At 38.5% G+C, this 26,081-nt stretch overlaps 1 protein-coding gene across 4 annotated transcripts; it reads right to left on the bottom strand.

Annotated features, from left to right (window-relative positions):
• Window positions 1–1,568: 1,568 nt before the first annotated feature.
• On the bottom strand, window positions 1,569–24,183 carry LOC131991221 (interleukin enhancer-binding factor 3-like). Of its 4 annotated transcripts, none has more exons than XM_059356742.1 (20): window positions 24,086–24,183; window positions 23,550–23,692; window positions 21,562–21,673; window positions 20,863–21,065; window positions 20,545–20,719; window positions 19,408–19,558; window positions 17,219–17,310; window positions 14,234–14,329; window positions 13,059–13,170; window positions 12,871–12,968; window positions 12,682–12,790; window positions 11,794–11,934; window positions 8,918–9,108; window positions 7,942–8,058; window positions 7,020–7,151; window positions 5,812–5,973; window positions 4,709–4,835; window positions 4,566–4,604; window positions 3,048–3,368; window positions 1,569–2,035 (listed from the first exon to the last, which is right to left on the bottom strand). In XM_059356742.1, exons 2-20 carry the CDS (start codon window positions 23,657–23,659, stop codon window positions 1,938–1,940), a joined length of 2,586 nt encoding a protein of 861 aa, XP_059212725.1. In that variant the 5' UTR covers window positions 23,660–23,692; window positions 24,086–24,183; the 3' UTR covers window positions 1,569–1,937. The 4 variants fall into 4 exon arrangements, with proteins under 4 accessions (XP_059212725.1, XP_059212572.1, XP_059212645.1 ...); XM_059356589.1 differs by having other exon boundaries at window positions 17,219–17,313; XM_059356662.1 differs by lacking the exon at window positions 24,086–24,183 and adding an exon at window positions 23,892–24,056 and having other exon boundaries at window positions 17,219–17,313.
• Between the last annotated feature and the right edge of the window lie 1,898 nt (window positions 24,184–26,081).

Raw genomic sequence — 26,081 nt, forward strand, 5'->3', positions numbered from 1 at the left:
CATTTATCCACTTATTTTGGTCATGTGACCGCATCCAGACTTTCTGGAAGGGGGTCACTCTGTAATCCAGGAGGTCACTGGTAAACTCCTTCTATCTACTTAACCCTTTATCAGGCAAAGAACTATATTTGGTAACTTCAGGTAATATTTCGAGAGAAAAAGTTGCAAATTTACTAGATTAAAGTGGCAAATCTGCGTAAAAAAAGTTGCAGATTTACAAGAAAAAAGTGAAAAAAACACCTTTTTTCTCCCAGATTCACCACTTTAACCCTTAACAGGACACTCATTGAAATACTTGCAAATTCCAAATTTCAACCCTAGAGAATATTGGAGGATATTACATACAGCCAGAATGTGTAAAAAAAAACAAACATACGAAAATAATATTTTGAGAAAAAAGATTACAAGATTAAAGCGGCAAGAGAAAGATATCTTTACTTGAAATACATGTAATTTTTTGTTTATTTTCATGCACTTACTTTGACATATAGGACATTGATATGACTTATGTACTATGTGATGTTTGCTGTATGTAATGTAGAAGATCTTTTTGGGATATCGAGGGAGGGGGATGTCGCTAACCTGGGAGGGGTGGGTGGGTAAAGGGAAGTGAATACTACTTGTTGTATTACTGTATTTGACTTGTTTCATGCCCTTCTCTTTTGAAAATAAAAATAATTGATCACAAAAAAAGATTAAATCGGCAAATCTACGAGGAAAAAAATGCGTAGATTTATGAGATTTAAAAATGAGATTTTATGAGAAAAAACTTTTTTCTCGCAAATCTGCAACTTTTTTCTTGTAGATTTGCCACTTTAATCTAGTAAATTTGCAACTTTTTTCTCGAAATATTACCTGAAGTTACCAAATATAGTTCTTTGCCTGATAAAGGGTTAATCATGCTTCAGACAATTTCTGGGTCACGGACACCAAATCTCTGTTGATAAATCTTTTGTTTTTGGCTAAATAATGTTTCTTGCTGCGGTGGTCAACCCCCCAGATCCTCCAGTCGACATGTGGATATCACAGATTTCTGCTCTTATTCCTCTCGAGAAGTCGACTCATGACCTTTATCACAAATCGGACAAGTTCAGGAGGATCTGGGAACCATTGCAGTCCTTTTTACAGAAGCTATAACTCTTCATTTGTCTCTGGGAGATGAGGACTGTCTGCACTTTCATTTATTTTATGTATGTGCTCTTTGTTTACCTGTCTCCTGTCATCTTTTTATTTACTTACTTATTTTATGTAAAATTAGAAATATATAGCGCAATGCTGTGTTAATTTGGGGTGGGACTTCTTTTGTTTTGTTTTGTGCTTTGTTGTCTGAATTGTTTTTGTTTGTGCTTATAAAACCAATAAAAAGAGTATATATATAAAAAAAGAGAAGCTCAAATTGAGCATAGCTTTAAAAACATAATTCATAATCCAACAAATGGTAATCCAGCTCTGACCTGAGCTGACTTTCAATATCAGAGCTGCATCCATCACAGCAACTGGAAAGGGAGGCTTGAAAAACTAAATTTGGGCAACTTTCCATCTGTGAATTAGCAATTATGGTAAGAAACTTTGCTTCAAAATAAGAGTCATTTATTTTGCAAGAAAGATCAGAGCATTGAACGAAACAGAATAAAACCCATCAGTTCAAAGCTACAAGCAGCTTTAAATAAAAACCACTACGTACTGATACAGAAGCAGCACACGATTAAAAAAACACAACAACCCTAGAAACAAAACATAATGATGAACCAGATATGTTTTTTTACACTTATGTCACCATAGACATGATGCTGCAGTTAAGAGAAAACAGGTTTAATCAAAAGATAAGCCTGCATCCGTCACCTAACATTGTTTTACCAGATGTCCAAGAACTAACAAGCGAGTTCAGTGAAAACACAATAAAAAAAACAAAAATTCCACTTTCAGAGATGTGATGGTTAGTAATTCATGTCGTACGAGCTCTGGTTTTGACCCCCGAAGCCCTGGTACGAGGTGTAGCCCTGCTGGTCCCCCCAGGACGACTGGTTCCCCCAGCCTGCAGAGGGACATCAGAGCAGAAGGTGTTATTTAATGTCAGAAATGCAGTGAAGGATTATATACAGGTACATATCAAAAAATTAGAACATCATGAAAAAAGTTCAATATTTTTGTCAATCTTTTCAGAAAGTGAAACTCGTACATTATATAGATTCATTACACATAGAGTGAAATATTTCAAGCCTGTTTTTCTTGTAATTTTGATTATTCTGGCTTAGAGATAAAGAAAACACAAAACTCAGTGTCTCAGAAAATTTGAATATTGATCAGAAGTTGAATATGCTGGTCCTGGGTCAGTGGTGGTTTGGGGCCATGTCCTCTGCTGCTGTTGGTCCACTGTGTTTTCTGAAGTCCACAGTCAACATAGCAGCCATCTAGCAGGACATTTTAGAGTCTTCATGCTTCCACAAGCTCTTTGGAGATGCTGCTTTCATTTTCCAGCAGGACTTGGCACCTGCCCACACTGGCAAAGGTACCAAAAGCTGCTTCAATGACCATGGTGTTACTGGGCTGACCTGAACCCCATAGGAGTCTATGGGCTGTTGTCAAGAGGAAGGTGAGAGACACCAGATGAGCTGAAGGCTGCTATAAAAGCAACATGGTGCTGTAGGCTGATCTCCTCCATGACACCAAGTATTAATGCAGTAATTCATGATTCAAAAGGAGCCCAACCAAGTATTGATGGATAGAAATGAACAAACTTTCAGAAGCCTGACATTTGTGTCTAAAATATCCTCTCTTTTTTTTGATCTTATATAATATTCAAATTTTCTGAGACACTGAGTTTTGGGTTTTCATTATCTCTAAGCCAGAATCATCAAAATTACAAGAAAAACAGGCTTGAAATATTTCACTCTATGTGTGATAAATCTATATAAAATAAATTCCCTTTCTGAAATAATTGACAAAAAACTTTTTCACGATATTCTAATTTTTTTTAGATGTACCTGTATTTACCAGAAGAGACAGGCAGTTTTATTTGACTGTAGCAGTGGATTTCTTTTGCTCACCATAATTATTATAGACTTGGCCGCCCGTCACGGAGCTCGGGTACGCCGTGCTGTACATGGAGTAGTCTCCTCCCTGGGCCTCAGTCTGACCTTGAGTCAGCATCTTCTTCTTCTCGTCTCCATAGCCGTAGCTGTAGGGGCTCTCCTGGTCGGCGGGAGGAGGCATCGACTGGTAGCTCTCTACCTTTGTGGAGCTGGAGATGGGTGGGGAGGTGTAGGTGGTGCTGGCCTCTGGATAAAAGGTGCCGTAGCCAGCGTTGCTGCCTGATTCAGTGGAGACGGAGCCTTTGGTGCTGGCTGCATTGTTACCATAAAGTTTATCTAAAACAAGCATGAAACAAGAGCCGTATTAGTGCAGTTTCAAACAATATTATATCACTAATATTTTAGGGATATACAGGTGCATCTCAATAAATTAGAATATGATGGAAAAGTCCATTTCAAGTAGTTCAAGTCAAACAGCCCCAACCAAGTATTGAGTCATATAGATGGACATACAGTACAGGCCAAAAGTTTGGACACACCTTCTCATTCAATGCGTTTCCTTTATTTTCATGACTATTTATATTGTAGATTCATCAAAACTATTAATGAACACGTGGAATTATGTACTTAACAAAAAAGTGTGAAATAACTGAAAACATGTCTTATATTCTAGTAAGCAAAGGGTGGCTACTTTGAGGAATCTAAAATACAAGACATGTTTTCAGTTATTTTACACTTTTTTGTTAAGTACATAATTCCATATGTGTTCATTCATAGTTCTGATGCCTTCAGTGAGAATCTACAATGTAAATAGTCATGAAAATAAAGAACACGCATTGAATGAGAAGGTGTGTGTCCAAACTTTTGGCCTGTACTGTACTTTTCAGAGGCCAACGTTTCCATATTAAACATACTTTTTAAGTCTTCATTAAATGTAAGCCATAATCATTATAATTAGAAGAAATTAAATAAATCATGACATGAAATGTTTCATTCTGTGTGTAATGGATCTACAGTGCCTTGCAAAAGTATGCATCCCTCTGGGATGTTTCACCCTTTTGTTGCTTTTACACATGAAATCATGGTCAATATAATTTGGCCTTTTTAAAAAGAATTTGCAAAAAAACCCCTCTTTAATAACAATGATGCAATCCAGCTAGTTGATGGCATCAACTAGCTGGACCTCTGTTGAATTAGCTCAGTTACTTTTAAAGGGTATGAATACTTATGCAATCATTCATTTTACCTTATAGATTTTTTATTAATTGATACTATTGTGTAAAAATCTTTTTTCACTTTGATATTATATTGGGCTTTTTTTTGCAAATTCTTTTTTAAAAAGGCCAAGTTATATTGACAATGATTTCATGTGTAAAAGCAACAAAAGGGTGAAACATCCAAGGGGGACGAATACTTTTGTGTTATGCGTTATTTCTACTTTTTGAATTAAATTACTGACATAAATAAACTTTTCTATGATATTCTAATTTATTGAGATGCTCCTGTAGGTGATTTTGAGGAGCGTTAACTTACGATAGCCTGAGCCACTGTTGCCGTCATAACTGTAGTTAGCTTTTAGAATAAAGTAAAGAAATAACAATTTAATTGATTTCCTTACAGATTTTAAAGTTTTTTTCTAAATAGGGTGATACATAGCTGAGTGCAAAATTCGGTACTTTTGTTATAACTGGGTCCTGAAGGAAAGGGTTTTCCCCGGCCCCTGCCTCGACCTCTGTTGGGACCCCAGCCTCGGGTCCCGGAGTCTGAAGGGATGCCACGGATTGTGCCGAACCCTGGGATGTGCTGTTGAAGAGGAAAAACAGCAGAAGATTCAATGTAAGTAGCAAATACTGTTAGGCAAAAGAGTAGGCTTCTGTAGGTTCAGTCAGGGTACATTAACCCATTTAGGCCTAAAATGTCTGGAAAAAATGTCTGGAAAACCTCTGGGCGATTTTAAAATAACCCCCTAAAACCTGAAGTTTTTCTGGAAATTCAACAGAAGTGTCAACGCTTCCTACTAAATAATAGATTTTTCCGCCTCTGTAGCAGATAGAAATGAAATTCAGTTTATAGCTGTTATATCTGAGCTCCCTCCGCTATAGTCGTCTTCCACCATGATTTCAGTTCTGGAAAAGTCCCATGTTGCACTGCGACACTCTATTCTGATGCATTTCATTGGCCAAGAGACCGAAAATAGGTAGAAAAAACTACAAATACTACATGGTAGATAATGGTAGAAATTGCAGTAATGCTTTCCCGGCTTAAACTGGTTAAGATAAATAGTCACGTTAGTAAATTGTTTCTATTTATCTTAACCAATTTAAGCCGGGAAAGCATTACCGCATTTCTACCATTATCTACCATGTATTATTTGTAGTTTTTGTCCACCTATTTTCGGTCTCTTGGCCAATGAAATGCATCAGAATACATGTGGGAGTGTCGCAATGCATCATGGGACTTTTCCAGAACTGAAATCATGGCGGAAGACGACTATAGCGAAGGGAGCTCAGATATAACAGCTATAAGCTCTCAAACACTTAGTGAATTTCATTTCTATCTGCTACAGAGGCTGAAAAATCTATTATTTAGTAGGAAGCGTTGACACTTCTGTTGAATTTCCAGAAAAACTTCAGGTTTTAGGGGCTTATTTTAAAATCACCCAGAGGTTTTACAGGCATTTTTTCCAGGCGTTTTAGGCCTAAATGGGTTAATGTACCCTGACTGATCAGTACAAATAACTAGATAAACAACAGTTCGCATCATTAACAAGCTGAATTACCATGTCAGTGTAGGTGACCTTCTTCTTTGCAAAGGTTCTGTTGGGGTTTGACTCTCCGTTGTCATCTGGGAACAGCTTCTCCAGAGCAGCGAGGGCAGCAAACGCCTTCGCCTCCTTCTTATTAGAGCCTCTCCCTTTGAACTTCTGCCCATCAACCTCCACCTGACAGGGCAGGAAAAAAATAACACATTCAAGTTTTTCAAACTGGAATGCAGAAGTGACCATAATTGGAAAACAGGGCGGTTTTCTCTTAAATGACCACAATGTCATGGTTAACATTGCTAAGGCTCTTTCCTGATTGACAGGTCACTGTGGTACCCCACTTTATTGTCTATATCACTTTGAATGAGACCATAATCTTAAAAATTAACATCATACTGTATTGAAACTAGTGATTGAGACCATAAATCAAGTGAGAAAGTAGGTCGGTCCCTCATAGACTAATACCAAGGTACACTTTTTCAGTGGTCAAATTCAAGCACTTTTCAAGGACCAGATATGATGAAACTGCAATTTTAAATATGTTTACAGTGCAGTAACTTAACATATTTCATGCTAAAATGCATGTATAACTGTATAAATAGGAATACAAAAGGTTTGAAGCAAATAAAAACTTAGTAAACCCACTTACTGTGGTATTTATTTATTTTTCAGTGCAATAACAGCAGACCAACATTCATTGCAAGAAGTAATTTTGTGCATTTTTACACTGCACTTTTAAGATTTCATGCTCAAATGCATGTAGTTGTACTGAGGGCCACTTCAAGTGAGGGTGCGGGCCGTATGCGGCCCCCGGGCCTCCAGTTGCCCATCCCTGATCTTTAGTCAGATTGCACGAGAAATACAGTAAGAATTTCAAGCATTTTCAAGCACTTTATCCAAAATCCAAGTACTTTTCAATTACTTAATTTGTATTCCACTGTAATACAAACAGACTTCTTTTTGCAATCACTGTAGTCGCCCCCTGCTGGCCATTAGAGAGAATGCAGGTTCGAGGCATTTCTTCATTGACTTTAGTTTTCAGACCCGGAAAGCTAAATGAACTTCTTTTATACTGTCTACAAGTTAAACGCTGATACACTTTACACAAATGTGATAATCTCTTTTCTCTTTCGTCTTTTTGTGTTAACAATGCATTTGGAAAGGGGCATATTGTTATTGTTTTCTGTCTTTAGTCTGGTTTCTTGCATAAGATACTTCTGACTCACCTCCATGACAAAGCACTTTTCATGGGAGCCCCCCGTCTCAGCAGAAAGCTCGTACTTCAGGCTGCGGCGCTTCTCGTTTAGCTCCATCACAGGGTTTTTGCCATGTTTGGTCAAGATCGGACCCTGACCACTCTGGTTATTGCAAATGGACAAACAATAGCTGTTAAAACGCTCATGACTACACACCCTTCACTTGATAATATACACTACTGGTCAAAAGTTTTAGAAGTTTTAGTTTTCCAGAATGTTATTGAAAATGATGCAGTTTAATGTTTCAGTGTACTCTGAAATTATAACAAATAAACAATTGAAGTTAAAAAATAAATCATAGAATCAATTTAGAAAGGAAAACGTATTCTAAACTGTTGACTCATGGAAGTAGCACCTTAACAGATAGAACAGCTGAACACACTCAATGGAAATCAAATATTCTTCAGAAAGTTCTTCCCAACTCTGTTGCAGAAGTTCCCTTAAATGTGGAGCAACTTGTAGGTTGTAAGTGATCAAGAAAAGTTGGGACACCTGTAGGAATTGGTAGCAACTTAGCAACTTTCAAGGCTTGATCAACCTCGGTAGCTGCAGAACTGCTTTAAGTTTTTAACCCATTTCTTGTTCCCTTTTTGTATAATTCTGAAATGTACATTCTTTTTCAGTTTTGGTTAACCTTACCTTTTTTATTTACCTCTGGCAGTTCAAAACTTATCTTTGTACCCTTTCTAGCTGTTCATTGGACTTGAACTGCTTGAATTTCAATAAAAAAATAGAAAAATTGTGGTGTTCTAAAACTTTTGACCGGTAGTGTATATAGATTTTTTTTTTCCTTTCTCAAGAGCAATGTTTTAATTTTATGGGCTTTTTTCTTTTTTCTTTTTAAAGGGGCTTCTAAAAACACCCGTCTAGAGGAAGCAACTGAGGTACGTACGTCTTCTGACGTGGTCGAGGCGCTGCCAGCAGCTTTTACTGATTCCTGGCTTTCAGCATCAACTGTGGGTTCTGATTTTGATTCTGTTCCTGTTGGAAGACCGAGATCCTGCAAGACCTGTAAATGACAAAAGTCAAAACATTAACAACTCTTTCTTCATTCACAAACCCAAGAAAAAACATCCAAATGTTTCTAGTTTTGTGCCGTTTTGTGCCATTAAAGATATCATGAGTTAAATCTGGGGGTTTGATTTTTAAGTTAGTGACGTTTTAGGTATGGGAGCCAATCAGTAAACTAGAAACCAGAGAAATTCAGACCATTAAAGGAGTCAAATGTTTGTTGCTGGTAGCAGATAACTACACAACGCTACATCATAACACTGGATGCAGTGCAGGCCAAGGTTATTATAGTTAACGAAAACTAACTAAATAACGAAAACTAGAATTGAAAAAACATTTTCGTTAACTGAAATAAAAAAAACAAGCTTTTAAAAAAAACGATAACTGAAACTGTATTTTGTGGTTACAAAACTAACTAAAACTAACTAAAACTATAGTGAAAATGTCCTTCGTTTTTGTCTTTGTCAACTTTTTTCATACGTAAACCTTTGTGGTTGATATGAAATCTATTTCATCTATCTGGTTTTATGACCTAATAAACTTATTGAGATGAGATGGATCAGACAAAGGAAATAAAGGAAACATTTATTGTGACCTCTTTGAATCTGGCACCCAACAAATACCCCATTACAAAAAAACTAAACTAAAACTAAGCATTTCCCAAAAAATAAAAACTAATTAAAACTAGCAAACTCACTCTAAATAATTTAAACTAACTGAATTTGAAAACAAAAAATCCCAACAAAATTTAAACTAAAACTGATGAAAAATCCAAAACTATTATAACCTTGGTACAGGCTACTTGCTGTATTTTTATAATAAAGCAGCTTATGTAGACTGAAATACAAGAGTCTTGCCTTGGTGGCTACATTAAGCTTGGCAGCTCGTTTGGAGGGCCCCGTTGCCTCGTAGGTCTTCCCGTTTACTTCCACAGCCATTGTGAAGACCGGCTCATGGACTGGACCAGTCTGAGAGGTCAGTCGGTACTCTAGGCCCGGTCTGTACTGGTTTAGACGCATCACTGCATTCATGCTAAAATCATCCGGGACTGCAGAGAACAAGAACAGGTAGAGAAAAGGCAGAATGAGAAATGTGAGCAGTCAAATAAATGTGAAGAATCATTTAACAAAAATAAATAGGTATTCCCTAAACTGGTTACCTTGAACCATTATATATTTCTAAATCAGACTTAAAGAAGATAACTTTGTATTAATACACCAAGTTTCTATTAGCAGGGACCAAATATTCATGTTTCAGTATACTGAAAAACACATGCACAGTTCAGGATTCATTATCCTCTACAGCAGTAGTTCTCAACCTTTTTGAGTCGCGACCCTCAATTTAACATGCATGTTGTCCGCGACCCCCACTCACTGAACACAATCTCACACGCACAGTTCAGATCACCCAAAAAAAGAAACAAAATGACCAAAAAAAGAAACAAAATGACCAAAAAAGACAAAAATTGACCAGAAAATGACCAAAAAAAGACACAAAATGACGAAGAAGACACTAAATGACTATAAAAGACTCAAAATGATCAAAAAAAAGACACAAAATGACACAAAGAAGATAAAAAAATACCAAAAAAGACACAAAATGATTAAAAAAAAGACACAAAATGACCAAAAAAAGAAACAAAATGACCAAAAAAGACAAAAATTGACCAGAAAATGACCAAAAAAAGACACAAAATGACCAAAAAAAGAAACAAATTGACCAGAAAATGACCAAAAAAAAACCCACAAAATGACCAAAAAGACTAAAACACATTAACACATGAACACTTTGACACAGTGGAGACAGAGCTGACTTCCAAAATGATTTGGCGACCCCCAGAAATCATCTCACAACCCCAAGGCTGAGAATAGCTGCTCTACAGCATGCACTGGAATATGCTAACAGATAGGTTATTGTAGTTTTTGAAAATGCAAATATATCCTATACATACATATATTTATACATAAGATTACAACAATTCAACAAGATTACAACCAGCAACCAGTAGTCTTTCAGTAATTATGTACAATGATGCAGTGTGTTTTGTTGGGAACAGGTCTGTGGCATTAATGCAAAGCAGCTTTCTCGAAAACAGCTCATGCAAATATTCCTTCACTCCAAAACAATACAGCTGCCTCGACATAGCTGAACTCTGGCTCACAGTGAAATAACACCAGGTGCAGATCTATCATCAGGTAAGGTAAGGTAGGAAACTGCCTCGGGCCCTTATGATGGTCTGATATGAAACATATGAATTATGTTGTAATTCAAATCGCAAAAGGCTCTCAAAAGCACAAAATGTATGCAATGTTAACTTGCTGTGTACAGTACTATTACATTTAGCTGAGAGAAATGTTACTGGTAAGATTTTACTCACTAATTATCACAATTAAATAAAATATGATACATTATTATTCTTTAAACAATCACTCATTAGATTAGAGCTCCACCTCTTTCAGACGTAAATTTAAGAACATTGTACTGATAATGCTTTTTACTGTGTGGTATGAATTGTTTCACTAATAATACTAAATTTTACTTAAAAAGTTGCACCAATGTCAATTACATTACGTTAAAGAAAGGGGAAAATGTGACGCAAGATGCTGTTTGCTTTGGGCACCCAAATCACTTCATCCACTAGTGGAAAAAAGACGAATAAATGCTTCAGCCTCAATTGCACTTTCTGCAAAGAAGGTGGCACTGACGGGAGCTGATGTGGAGTCAGATGAGGAAACGCTCGGATCTTTTACACTCCATGCGACCACCAGCAGCTCCTTGAAGTTTTCTATTTTCTCCGTCCATCCACGTAGTTAGAAAATGTTAGATGTGCACAGACAGGCGAAAAAAACCCACCACACTGAGAGGTTAAACATAAATCAAGCATTAGCCGAGCTATTCACGTTCAGATACAGACAATGAAACTGTTACTAAAAGTGCAGTGTTACTGGTATGATGTCAATGTGACAGGAAATAAATACTTTTTACTCCCTTTGCTCAGCATTGGGAGGGAAAAATAGACGACAGTCCAAATATCTACATGTGCCCCAGCCAAGCTCACGCAGGCTTTGTGGCTGCTCTTACTTATAAGCATGAGTTTGGAAATGAAAAGCAAGAGGTTCTATGTCACACATGCACTGCTCAGACAGGCAGTGGGAGTCAGTCTGCTGAACCCTCCTGAAGGAGCGCTGATAGCTTGTGTTTTTGGAGTTTATTAACATTCAACGTGCTGTGGGTCCAAATTACACGAAATCCGTGTCTCGGGCCCCCAGCAATACAACAGCTGTTAAGAAGATTGGATGAATGGTTCTGGAGATACATGAAGGAAACACACACACGCACGCAAAGATTACAGATACAGAGATTCCTTGCTTTATAGTTAGTTTGTGTTGCCAATTTATTAAGTACAGATATTAGACTGCATTAGATTTAGCTCAGTGTACATAATAAACTGGCACTTCAGTGCATGTGGATGCATTTAAATAGTGTATTTGTACAAACTGTCACAGTTAACATTAAATTAGATGGAAAATAGAAAGGGCTAAGATTCAAACTGCACGTAGAGTCTTTCCAGTCAGCCCAGTGACAATATACAGCTGTATATTAAAACATCTGTACAATGTCAGGTTCAAGTTGTGTCATGGAGTAAAATGAAGTAAAGACTTTCAAAATGTATATACAACTCATTTAACAGTAAAAAGGCTTAGCCTGTAGCAGGGCCTCTGTTATTACTAACATGATTTCCTCTGAAAGCGCTTCTGGAACTTGAGAAACTTCCTCTGTTTGCTGTTGAGCTGCGGGCTCCCCTCTTCGCTCTCCACCTCTGTGTAAGGTCGTTTGGCCGGTAGGCTGAAGTGTCCAGCAGGTGGTATCTGGGCTGCAGGAAAAAAAGGCGAAAAACAAGTTTGAGAATAGATTGTTTCATGAGCATACAAAGAAAATAGTCAGGCGGCTTAGGACCAGATTTGAGAAGAAAGGGGACACGCCGGACAAAAGCACCAAATTTTTTCCACATGCTCTCTATCACCATAGGTTTCAATTTTTGGTAGGAGCCACTTCATCAAGATTGCAGATCGGAGATGGCAGCCATATAAAGTCTATGAGAAACAATATATCAGAGAACATCGCTAGATGACTCACTGTAAATAATGTGTTGATCAAGATCTGACATGAGATGAAAGCGTTCCCTTGATTTTTTTGAGCAGTGTACATGGCAGCTAATCCTCACTCTCCCGTGAACATAGAGTCCAAACATTTTCAGCTCAGGATTCCCTGCTGCAGCACTTGAAGACCTACCAGTCTGGGTGAAAATGAACATATCTATTTGATCAAATAATCATCTAGTGATGTTCTCAATAGCTTTAAATGATTCATGGACCCAGAAAATGTATATTTTGACACCAAGATTGACCTTCTAAGTGGCTTGGAAGATATAGCATTTCTCATAGACTTTATATAGCTACCATCTCCGATCCGCAATCTTGATGAAGTGGCTCCTACCAAAAATTGAAACCTATGGTGATAGAGAGCATGTGGAAAAAATTTGGTGCTTTTGTCCGGCGTGTCCCCTTTATTTAGCTAAGCCGCCTGACTAAAAGGGAAAATGACACAGATCATTTTGTACCTTTGCCATCTTTGCTGCTGGGGCCTCCTGGTTTCCGTGGCTTTATAGGTTTGAAGTCCATCCCCAACACCTTGTGCATCTGTCCGAATGCACACAGCCTCAAGGCAAACTACGGAAAATGTTAAAGTTAGGCTCTGTATCCAAAAATATGTGTGTGCTTGGTTGCATGTGTTAACAGCATCATTTTACCTGGGCACTCTGTGTGATGTCTTCACGCTGCTGCAGAGTCAAATATGCAGTGGCGTCGACAGGGTCCTTCTCACATGGATCTTTGATTCCAGGGCCATCTGTTTAAATACATAGTTAAATTAGTGCAATAGTGTCAATGCCAGTGAATAAATATTGATACTGGTTGGCAAACTGCATAAAAAGTTCACCTTCCAAGAGGATTCCAGATGCAATGCTCTCCAAAACCCTTCGCAATGACTCGCCTGCTCCCATCGGCCTCTCAGATGTTCCAACAGCCTTTTCTACCAGCAGCTCAAGAGGCTGTGAGGAGACCAGAGCACAGTTTAGAGTTCACACTCTACAGGTACATCTCAAAAAATTAGAATATCATGAAAAAGAGCAATATTTTTTGTCGATAATTTCAGAAAGTGAAACTCATATATTATATAGATTCATTACGAGTAGAGTGAAATATTTCAAGCCTGTTTTCTTGTAATTTTGATGATTCTGGCTTAGAGATAATGAAAACACAAAACTCGGTGTCTCAGAAAATGAGAATATTGATCAGAAGTTGAATATGCTGGTCCTGGGTCAGTGGTGGTTTGGGGCCATGTCCTCTGCTGCTGTTGGTCCACTGTGTTTTCTGAAGTCCACAGTCAACATAGCAGCCATCTAGCAGGACATTTTAGAGTCTTCATGCTTCCACAAGCTCTTTGGACATGCTGCTTTCATTTTCCAGCAGGACTTGGCACCTGCCCACACTGGCAAAGGTACCAAAAGCTGCTTCAATGACCATGGTGTTACTGGGCTGACCTGAACCCCATAGGAGTCTATGGGCTGTTGTCAAGAGGAAGGTGAGAGACACCAGATGAGCTGAAGGCTGCTATAAAAGCAACATGGTGCTGTAGGCTGATCTCCTCCATGCCACCAAGTATTAATGCAGTAATTCATGATTCAAAAGGAGCCCAACCAAGTATTGATGGAGAGAAATGAACAGACTTTTCAGAAGCATGACATTGTGTTTAAAATATCCTTTTTTTTAAAATTGATCTTATGTAATATTCTAATTTTCTGAGACAGAGTCTTATGTTTTCATTATCTGTAAGCCATAATCATCAAAATTACAAGAAATACAGGCTTGAAACATTTCACTCTATGTGTAATGAATCTTTATAATATACGAGTTTCACTTTCTGAAATAATTGACAAAAAACATTTAACTTTTTCATGATATTCTAATTTTTTGTGATGTGCCTGTACTTAAAAAGATCCAAGCTGGAGCCAAGGTCAAACTTTTGATCAAAGAGAAGCTGACAAAAATAAGGCTGGTTTCTACACAATAACATCTTGGCTGCAGTTATGAAAACATGAACAGTTTCCTCACCCATCCAGAGAGTGGCGTCCAGGTAGGAACGCGGTTACACAAGTCTCTCATGATCCGGATCACGACGACACCAGAACTCAGGTCGTTAACTTTGGCCTGGAGACACAAACAAAAAGCAGTTCAGTCAGAGGAGCTGCCGCCTCCCGTCTCAACTCAACACTGTGCTCTGAGGTCCCACAAAGTGACCCCAAAAACAAAGCACAGACAGATCAGAACAACTGAGCCATCTCCAGATCAACAACTGTTAAGACCATTACACGTTACCACACATTTCAGTCCACATGCTGTTTGTTGTGGTCAATAGAAAAACAGTTGATATTGAGAGAGCTCAGTCTGACAGAGGACGTTTTGATAAATTATATTATATGGTGGTGTCAATACCAATGATTTATCCAAATTTGTCATTGGTATGGATCAGCAGATCACTCTTAATGAGTTAAAGCTGGGGTAGGTAGTTTTTTTGTGTGTTGACATTCTTTCATAACTTTGCAGCGAATTGTAGTTTAAGTAGTTTGAGAGAAAACGGGAACGCTGCCCCTCCTCTTTAGAAAATCTAGCCATGGCAAAAGTAGTTATGAAGCTAAGGCTATCTCCCTTTCAACATTGTTAGCCAGAAGGCTAATTTTACAGTCTTGGAAATCTCCTACATTTGAAATGTGGTTGAGAGAACTGGGAAATGTATTACACTTGGAGAAAATCAGATACATCATATCTGCTATAGGGGATATATATATATATATATATATATATATTTTTTTTTTTTTAAATCTGGCAACCTTTTCTTGATTTAATGTCTACAAACTGAATAAGTGCTATTCTGTTGCTGTGCCATTTGTTTTATTCCCATGTTTTGTTGGTCTCATGTCAAAAACTCTGTCAAAAAACATGTATGGTTCTGTGTAGTTCCAGCAACTATCTCAAATTTGTATATATTTTTTCTGTTATGAAAACAATAAAAATAAATACACACACAAAAAAAGAAAATCTAGCCATGGCAGAAGACTTTGAGCAATCACAGATCATTTCAAAGACAGCAAATGCAGAAAAAGTTTCAGCATTTGCAACAACTACATACACCTCAAATCAACCCATATCCCCAGTTCCATGGATGGAACTAGGAGTCGGAGGAATAGGAGCACAGTTCTGTGTATTTTCTGCAGTTAGGAATTTTAGCACCATCAACACTAACACGCCTTAAATATCACCTGAACGCAAAGCACTTAGAAGCTAACTCAGACCTTGCATAGCCCCTGATGCTATAGCAAGCGACCAGTCTCATTTGAACAGATGATCAGATGCAGAGAGTGTCGTGGAAATTAATTTGAAGATGTATTAAAATATCATCAGACATATAACAGTTTAAAAATGCATCACATATGATTTGACAAACAGTAGGAATTTGACCAACAGTCTATCTGTGCAGGAAAGCTGTTTGATTAAGATATGAGCAGCTCTGATTCAGGAAATCCCACTGCACCATTTGGGAACAAAAACAGGAAATCATGAGACCTTAAGCAGGAACATTAGGTATATAGTAACAGAAATAGGAAAACTACGCAGTTGCTATTCGGAACAAGGACCTGTTTGTGTATCTTGAATTTTGTATGTTTTATGATACTTTTAAACTCTTGTCGTCCGTTAAGATTTTCCACAACAAGATTTAACAAGTCTGCCCGTAAAGATCGCCAGCTCAATCGCTTAATGGGTCATAATGGACTGCAGGACATTTTCCAGTGTAGAGGACAAGGGCTACCATCAAATTTTGGATAGTTGTGGCGCATAATCCACATAAACAGTGAAAAACATTTAGAATGTATGTGAAATGAAAAATTTTGACATTAAGTTTACATTGTCTAATCACTTTAATTCCCTTGATGCTATTATTAAGATTTATTATTCAAAAAAATGTTTTAATCGCTTGACAGACCTGAATAAAACATGTCAACATCTGTGAATCGTTTCAGAGACAAAAAATAAATAAAATATAAAATGTTTCCAAGAGTTTTACTACCTGTAGCCAAATGCTCAGGGCTGAAGCTAATTAAAGTTTATGTGTATGTTGCGAGAGCCTCAAATCCCAGTGTGTCACCCACATGTGTCCAAATTTGGTAATTCTCATAGAATTGCTGCCATATAACGGCATCAGGAACACAATGACGGTCTGGATGATTGAAATGAATGACTAATAGTCATCAAGGTTATAAAAGTTTTTTTTTTTATTAGTATTAATTTCGTTGTCAATTTTTGTTTTCAAATTCAGTTAGTTTTATTTTTTGGAAAATGCTTGGTTTTTATTAGTTTTAGTATTAGTTTTTTTTTTTAATGGGGTATTTGTTGGGTGCGAGATTCAATAAGGTCACAATAAATGTTTCCTTTATTTCCTTTGTCTTATCCATCTCAGCCCCAATAAGTTTATTGAGTCATAAAACCAGATAGATGAAATAGATTTCATATCAACCAAAAAGGTTTACGTTTGAAAAAAGTTGACAAAAGGCAAAAACTAAGGACATTTTCACTATATGTTTAGTTAGTGTTAGTTAGTTTTGTAACCACAAACTACAGTTTCAGTTATCTTTTTTAAAAAACTCTTGCTTTTATTTTTATTTCAGTTAACGAAAATGTTTTTTCAATTCTAGTTTTCGTCATTTCGTTAGTTTTCGTTAACTATAATAACCTTGATAGTCGTACAGGTTACTGTATGAAGTGTGTGCATATATCTGTACTTGTCTTGTGGGAGGGGCTTGGGACAGAAAGGGGAGGGCTGCAGGAGGAGCTGCCTTTCCCAGAAAACTGCCTACCTCAGCTTTAATAAGTAAAACTGTGAAACTTCCGACACACTTTCTCCTTTCATAAAATTATGGACAACAGAAACAACAACTGAGTACACATTTTTTCAAAGTTTAACTGTCTTTAAATGGATGATAAAAAGAGACCATTCAAAGAAACAGTTCAACCTTACGTACAAATAAGGACGTGAATGCAAACCTGGAACCACTTGGCGTGGCGGAGAGACGCCAAGGCAGTTAGGCATTTCTGCCTGTCCAGAACGTCCGGCGGATCGTTGACTGTTTGCGTTTCTACTGACGAGGTGGGGTAAGAAGAAAAGGTACAGTTTGACCAAGGGGGTCGGCTCTGTCTTGCAGCTCAGGGAGTAGCAGCTTTCCCCAAACCTGCAGTAGCAGGGAAAGGGGGTCCCAAGTACCTAATATGTAAATCTTTGGTCCCAACAAGCATCACAGTCATCTGTCACAGATTGCAACATGTGTGAAGTGAAAGTAAAGACTTTCATAAAGACACCATAGTCTTTGGAACATTGCAGAGCATGTTGTTAATGTATGCACTGGGTAAACTACAATAAATACCCCCTTCCCTCCGCCCTTCGGCTTGGGTTTGCTGCTTTCCCCCTTTCCTGAGACAGTGTCCAGTTGGTCAAAGGTCCAGCGTTCCTAAAAACTTGACAAACTAAAAGGCAATCAATTGTAAATCACAAGCATTTAGAGAATCTTCACGTGTGCCCTCACACTGCAGCAAAACTGATGGGAGTCCCTGATCTAAAAGTGGCTTAAACAGTGCATATGATAGATTGGAAACACAAAGAACCATAACAGCTTTGTGCAAGTTTGAGCTCATTTTCTACACAAAAAATACAATTCAACTAGTCTGACTTAATGGATGTAGACTGCTGGGACAAAATTTTCCTCAATTTCCACTATATCTCCTCCAAGTTCCACTATCTCTGCAGTCTACAGATTTCCACTGCCTATTGTGATTAGTTTAATGAAACACCAACCAGCCAGGGCATTTTAACACTTATTCAAGAATGATAATCAGTACAGACAGATTTTTCTCCAGTGCTGACACAGCGCTGTGGTATCTATGTGAAACTACAATCCAACTAATCAAACCCCAGCAAGTTTTAGGTTTCTGCAAGTTGATTTCATTTATGCACCTCAATGAACGGTTGCATGATTGATGGGACAGATTAATCGGAAATATAGATGGCCAACAGTTAAGGATGCCTGCTCAATATTAGCCACAATTCTAAACAGACTTATATTGAACTGAAATTATACTTATAGGCACAATGCGTCCTTATTTAGGAAAGCCGTTATCTCCGTCACAAAAGCTCTTGCAGCTTCTTTCCACTGTATACTTTTATTTGGCATTTTCTTCACCACTATAAATCATTCCATTTAATAACGAAGGTATTGAAATAATATTATTGATGGGAAAAAATTCAGGCTGTCCGAGCAATTGAGCTTGCTAACTGTCAGTTGGCAAGCAGTTAGCCCAGTCGCTAATGGGCCAGTAAGCTGACACAGTTGATTCAAAAAACACATGCTGTAAACTCATGTCTTATAAGGCTCTGCAAGACAATACTGTTGTGCACAACGCTACTCAAAGTTCACCTGTAAATAGCCAGCAATCGGGTTAATGCACCAGTGTAAGCCCTTCAAACAGCACCTGATCAAGTCTGAATAACTGTGGAAGCTGAAATTATGATCACAATTACTGAACCATTTCCATTGTGCAACACCAGTAGTAAACTGACTTAAACTGCACTGAGACTGGTATGGTTCCAAGTGTGGGGCTTCAGCACTCCCCTTGACTATTAGACCCCCATAAATACAGCTCATGCTGTTCACAGAGAAGCTCAACAAACACTCCACTAACCAACACGTTCCTCTATAAACAAACATTAAAGCCTCAGAAATGTCCTCATTGTCAGTTTTATATCCATATATATCAGTTTTGCTGCAGCTGGTGGCAAATGTACATGTTTAGCATCAGGTACATGCAATGCGCGCTTTATTCTTGAAAAGCCTTCACTTAAACATGAAAACAATTCAACATGACTGTGGCATTCTTATCAACAACATATGCAGAATGTATCAGCGACTACAGAGTAAATGTAGTGCTGGCAAACGCCAGTTTGTCCCAAAACGACGACAGGACTCTCGAGCCAGTGAAGAGCCAACATTCATTGGTTGTTCACTGGCATCGATATGAGACTGTGCAAGCTCCACTGAGGGATAAGGGGATGGACAACTTGTGTGGCGTTCCAGTTGTCAGAGCAGAGTTGCACATCAGTGGAGCAGTACAGTGTTTGCATACTAACAACACACAGATCAGGCCTGTGGTAGCTGATGTGGAGCCAGGACCAACATACGTACCTTCTTCCACAGATTTACTCTCTAGCTCCGTCCTGACAAGAGGTGATGTCAGGTGGATAGTGAGACTCAGGACCGACTCCTTGATGCTTGTCACGACGAGGGCTGCATCACCTGGACACTGGCTCACTGTGTATGTCCCCGCTGATCTTTCCTTTGAAAAAAAAACAAACAAAATGTTTGATAAGCAAAGAGGTACTCCTAACATCCAAGAAGCAAAATCCGTATTTTATATCTGTGAAATGTTCTTATGGAGAATAGTCGTGTTTCCATTAGGGTAAAGAGTGGTCACTGGGAAAGTCTCAGGCCACGCCCTCTCAAATGGACGCTCACTCAGCGGATCTCCATTACAAAAAAAGGCCCCAGAGGGATTTAAGAGACTCCGGAGTTGACATATGGTTTTCGATCTTCCCATAATCGCATAGCGACAGTTTTGATTGTGACGTCACATACGCAACGGATTAAACACGGGAGACGCAACTGTGGCCGCCGTCGCTAACTGTGCACAACCTCCGCCGCTGATCATAAACAATCCAGCATGGCTAATTGCGCACAGCGTCTCCGCTGATCATAAACAAACGGGCATGCAAACTGTACATAAAAAGTGGCTGCTGCTGATCGTGAATTAACCGGCATCGCTAACTGTGCACAGAGTGTCCGGTGCTTGTCGTAAACAAACAGAGATCGCTAAGTGAACACCTCCTGCAACAGCAGCACATACACACTGTACTGCTACAGAGCTAACTGTTAGCCTTTTAGCACTGTGCTACTGTGCACCTCGTTCCGCGACGCCAGACTGCACTATGAAAGGGCAGATCACAAACCACTTCACCTTCATGGGATGACTATGAACGCCCTAAGGTGAAAAGCGGGCACAGATCTTTCCAGCAATATCGCGGGGATTGAAAGAGTTGTTGTTGCTTGTGACTACTCGCTACTTCGCTGGCTTTTACAAATGGCTCGTGTTGTTGTGGCGTCAAGTACTACGTCATATCCTGCTTAGCATCCTGCTAACCGTTTGGGACGGCTCATATTCAAATCAGGGGCGTTCCGGCGAGTGAGACCCGCCTCATTCCGGGTATTGGACTGTAATGGAAACACCCTTAATGACTCAAAACAACTGTAGGTACTCAGTTCTACCTCCAACTGTGCAGTTAACTTCTCAGCCACTTGACTAAGCAGCGTGATGGTTGGCTTGTTAGAGCAAAGCAGCACCAGCTCCAGGTTCTTGTCTCCCGTCAGCAGGAGTCCTTTGGCCACCAGGCCGACCCTCATAACCCCACGCAGGACACGCTCTGGTGAATCACCACTTTCACTGTGAGGAGGAAAAAATAATATTAAATAATAAAGAATATTTTAATTATTTATACAAAGCAGGAAAACTATTGAGATAAGAGACACTGCTGTTTTTAAATCAATGGTACAGCTGACATGAACCATTTTGAACACATTGCTCACCTCCCTGCCTCTGTATCTTTTTTTCCATCTTTCGGAATATCCATCTGGTCAGACACAGCTTTAAGGGCACATTCAACATGGGAGACGATTGTCTGCACCGCATCCAGTTCCTCTGGCGAAGGATACACTTCTGAGTGTTTGGCCATCACATGGCGGTCATATGGCCCCGGGGCTGTGCGCACCTTTGGGGCTGCTGTAGCTTCCTAAATGGGGAAATCAAATAGGTTAGATTTAAGTTGGAGAAAAGAACAACATGGCATAGACAAGAGCAATATATGCCTTTTGTTCATACTGTCATTGTGCATTATTACATTATATCTGTAATAACAGATTGCAGGTATTAATTGAAAAGCAGATATTGATTTCTTATTCAGTTGAATAAGTTATTTAGATGTATTCCAGTGAAAATAACAATCTCATACAATATAGGGAAAGTAAAAATAGAGTTGGGAAGTATAATATTAATAGTAATATTTAGGAAGTGCATGATTAAAAAAAAAACACTTGGAAAAAGGATCGTGCACCAGAGAACGTTTATGCAAGAGGAAGGTCAATCTTTTTAAAGTACAAAAGAAACTGGAAAACATTAGATGTTCAGTCTTAATGTGGAGGCTTGTAGAAGTGGGTTTAGTGACTCAAACTAAAAAGTCTATGAATTATCAAGTTTTTTGGGGAAGATTTAGTAGGTCATACAAGTACCTGATGATGATGTGGGTCCTCAATCTCCTCGATAGAAGCTATGTAATCATGGTATTGTCTCAGCTCCTCCTCGTAGCACAGGCAGTCATACCAGTAACGCAGGTCCTCATATCTGGAGAGAGGAAAATACAAAATGAGGAGAGCTCTGAAACAAGCTCCAATTTTCAAGTAAAAAGCAACTACAACAGTACGCAGTAACATGACAAAAGAGCAAAGATCCTATCAGCCTGGTTCTACCCACTGAAGGTCATATATTTCTACATTTAATTCAACAGGCTGTGATGATAACTGATGTCAGCAAAAAACATTTAATTATGCTATTTACTGATCAGCTCAGTGCTCAGATGAGGGATGACCTGCTTCCTCATCTGTCACAAGTCAAGTCAAGTCAATTTCATTTCTATAGCCCAAAATCACAAATCACAGAATTGCCTCAAAGGGCTTTACAGACTGTACATTGCACGACACACTCTGTCCAGGGAAAAACTCCTCAAAAAACCCTTTTAACAGGGAAAAAGAAGAAGAAACCTCAGGGGGAGCGTCAGAGGAGGGATCCATCTCCCAGGACGGACAGACGTGCAATAAATGTAGTTGTACAGGGCAGATCAACAGATTAGAGTAGACAGAGGTTGAAGGGGGAGAGGGAGGGAGGATAGAGAAAGTTGAGAGGGGGAGAGACAGAGAAGAGCAGGACAACTGTACCAAAATCATTCGGATATCAAATAACATTCATCAGCATTCTCTTGAAGTCATGAACTCAAGGGATCAAGCAATCAAAACATCTCCTGCCAAATGTGCCCACCTCCAGTCATTTAAAATTCATTAAATCCATCTATGGAGACTAGCTCCAAAATGACAGGTAACTAATTCTCTCTGTTTGAAATCAGAGGCAGCATCACACACACAGATGAAGGAGGTTGGACAGACTGGTCTAAAGAGCTGGTTCTGTGGTTGGAGCCAGGTTGGACACACTGGAGGAGGTGGTGGAGAAATGACCTGTCAAGATGTTCGAGGCCATCGTGGGATACCGAGATCATCCGCTACACAAAACCTTTACGGACCAAAAAAACAGCAGTGGATGGCTCCTCCTTCTCTGTTGCAGGATACACAAGGTTTTACATACTTTTGTCTTCTCTCGCCTGGACTACTGCAATGGACTGTATACTGGAATCAGTCAGACCTCCCTCCAAAAACTCCAACTGGTGCAGAACGCTGCTGCCCGAATTTTAACAGGAACCAAAAAATACCACCACATAACTTCAGTTTTAGCAGCTTTGCACTGGCTACCCATTTTATTCAGAATTGGTTTTAAAATCTTCTGGTCCCCTATGTCCTAACACGTACATTGAGATCTGTGGATGGGGCTCTACTGGTGGTCCCTAGATCCCGGCTGGTGATCAAGGGTGACCGGGCAATTGCTGTTAGGGCCCCGACCCCGAGTCTCTGGAACTCTCTACCCCTTGAGGTCAGACAGGCTACATTACTAGCCTCTTTTAAATCCTTACTGAAAACTTTCTTTTATGGCAAAGCCTTTTTAACTACTTAACCTCTTGGTTGTTTTTCTCCCCCAGCTCTTGCCACTTTATATGTTTACTTTGCTTTGTTGTTTTATTATAATTTTTTATCTGTCATCCACTGTGTTTTTATCTCTTGTCTGTAAAGCACTTTGTAACTTTGTTAAGTAAAGTGCTATAAAAACAAAGTTTAATATCATATAATAAATGTCATTATTAAGAGATCCTTCACTCTGATAGACACCAGTCTAATTCTTCCAGAGTTACCAGACATAAATAAAGTAATTTTGATTTGATTGATTGATTTGATGCCTCATGTTGAGTTCAGAGACTTGCAGAATCAAAACTAAGGCTCATTTAAGCGTAATAGACTATGTTATAATAGGGTTTTCTTTAGCTCGTCACTGGTCTGTAGCAAAACGTTCACTACACGTGTGTATGTGTGTGTGTGTGTGTGTGTATGCATGTGTGTACCTATCGAAGTCGTGCGGCAGGAGGCGGTGGCCCTGCTGGATCAGACTGTCCCAGTACAGCAGCTCCTCGTACGCCTGGTGCTCGTCCCACTGCGCTGCAGCTGTCTCCATGTTGTCACGACTCTCGGACAGAAGCTGCCACCACTTCTCCAAGGAAACAAAAATGTGTTAGTGTGAACACACCTTGAAAATAGTTGGAAAGTATGAAAACAAACGAGTGACATTAACGACAGAAGGCGCGTGCATGTTCTGCTGACAGCTAAGCTAAGCTAAGCTAAGCTAAGCTAAGCTAGCGTTACCAGGGAAACTATTCTAGCAACAGCGGTAATAATTAAACACTTACGACGCAATGCAGATATCCAACGACCCCGTAATGTAACTGTCAATAATATGTTGCAGAAATATAAACTGACAGCCAGCTAGCCGATGTTATCCAGTACTGACCGCCCCGTTTTTGTAAATGTGCCATTAAAAGTGTCAATTTTCAGCAACACCAATAACTTCAGTTTAAGTTTAGTTTGTGCAGCTCGTGCTTACCTTTGACAAGGAGGGTGTTAAAAGGTGTAGACCATCAGTTTTAGTCCTTTTCGCGGTAACGGAGCAGTTAGGCCGTCAACCATCAGACAGTCGCTTGATTATGACGTCACCGCGCGACCTTTAAAAAATATGGTAAATAATCTGACAAGAAGCCAAAACAAACAGTACACTGCGTACAATTTAGGGAGTGTGAGTAGTTATATTTTATGTAAAAAAAAATTAAAAAAAATCCACCAAGACAGAAGGTTATTTGATGGAGCCGGATCTTTCTGAAATTATTGACAAAAAATATTGAACTTTTTCATGATATTCTATTTGTTTCATATGTACCTGTAGTTAGTTGCTCATATATTGTTTCATACATAGACCTTGCTATATATTTGATTTGTACCAATTTATTATTATTGCATATTCCACATGGTGAACATCATGCAGGCTTTTTTGCTAGTTACACACCAGTGCAGTGTTATACAAGCACTTTAAAGTGAGTCATCAAGATATCACTGGCTGTTTCCTACTATTGGCAGAAAGGCTTATCCGGCAGGATTGTGGAATAATGAGGAAAAAACGTTGTAGCTGCAGACCACGTGAATTTGGTCGGAAAGAGATGATGCAGATAAAGTAGGAAGCTGGTATTAGTATTTCATTGAAGGATGGCAGCTCATCTAAAATCTACTCACATCAGAGCCAGACGTCGTGCCAAGACACTTGTCCCGGAAATGGAACAGCTCACTGGAAATGGGAACTGAATCACGCCTGAATCAAAAAGACCTGCTCAACAATCTGATTGAGTTATTTTATTTTTCGCATGACCTTTTTGTAAATAAACCTTTTTGATTTGTCACCATTTTAAAAAAAAACTTTATTTATTGAGTTTTGTTCGTTTTTTAAAAAAGTAATACACAATGAACACAGTCAGACATAAAACCTCTTCCCTCCCTCTCATAACCAACAGTCCTTTTGGAGAAAAACAAATAATTGAGTCAATAAAAAAATAAAAAAATTAAAAATTAAATAAAAATAAATAATAATAATAATACACAACAATAATATTTGATAATAAAAGTATACATAATTAAAATTAATTAATTAAATAACAATAATAATAATAATAATAATAACAATAATTAAATTAAATTAAATTAATAAGACAGTTTAAGGCGGAGTTATAAAACGTCCCCAGGTCACCATCCTATTTCTCTCTCCCATTTAATTCATAACCATAGTACTCTAGCTGTGGTACAAAATTCAAGCCATTCTGCAGGGGTATTGGTAACAATGCCAGTGCTTATGTGTTCCCAGGCATTTGTATATTCATGTCATTCATACAAATAAGGAATGGCCTCCATATCTTATAAAAATCCTCAACTTTCCCTTACTTACTATGTAGGTAAATTTTCCTAGTGCCAGACTGCAAGACATCTCCGTAACCGACTGTCTAGAATTGATTTGTCATCATTATCATTAAAATGAAGGCCAGAATTAATCTGCAGATCAGTTTTTTTATCACTCATTACCCAGGAAAGTCTCTGTTATAATTAAAATACTCAAATTAATACTTGCTGTGTTTAGAGCAGTTGAATTCATACACACTATAATGATTATACATAATAATATGTTTGATAACTACACCACTGTATGGGGTAAAACTAAAACGTTTTTCCTGAACACACTATTACACAATTAAAGTAAAGAATAAATGCAAAAATCCGGGTCACATTGTTCATTGCATTGTTTTATTTACATTCAATTTAAATTTCTTTACATATCCTCAGTAAATTGAGGGTACAGTTCAAGTATTAACTTATAAAATCTTACATTATTTCACACAAAGCACTGTATAAACACATGGAAAGCACATTTAAACTTAAACATACATAAAATCCACATCATTTGATAATTAACATTCCTTCATGAAATACATTCAACAGAATAATTAACATTGCAAACACAATCTACATACTTCTGTTACTCTGGAGCTCCCTCTGGTGGTCAC

This window comes from Centropristis striata, chromosome 1 (genome assembly GCF_030273125.1).
Source record: "Centropristis striata isolate RG_2023a ecotype Rhode Island chromosome 1, C.striata_1.0, whole genome shotgun sequence".
Taxonomy (NCBI): Eukaryota; Metazoa; Chordata; class Actinopteri; order Perciformes; family Serranidae; genus Centropristis; species Centropristis striata.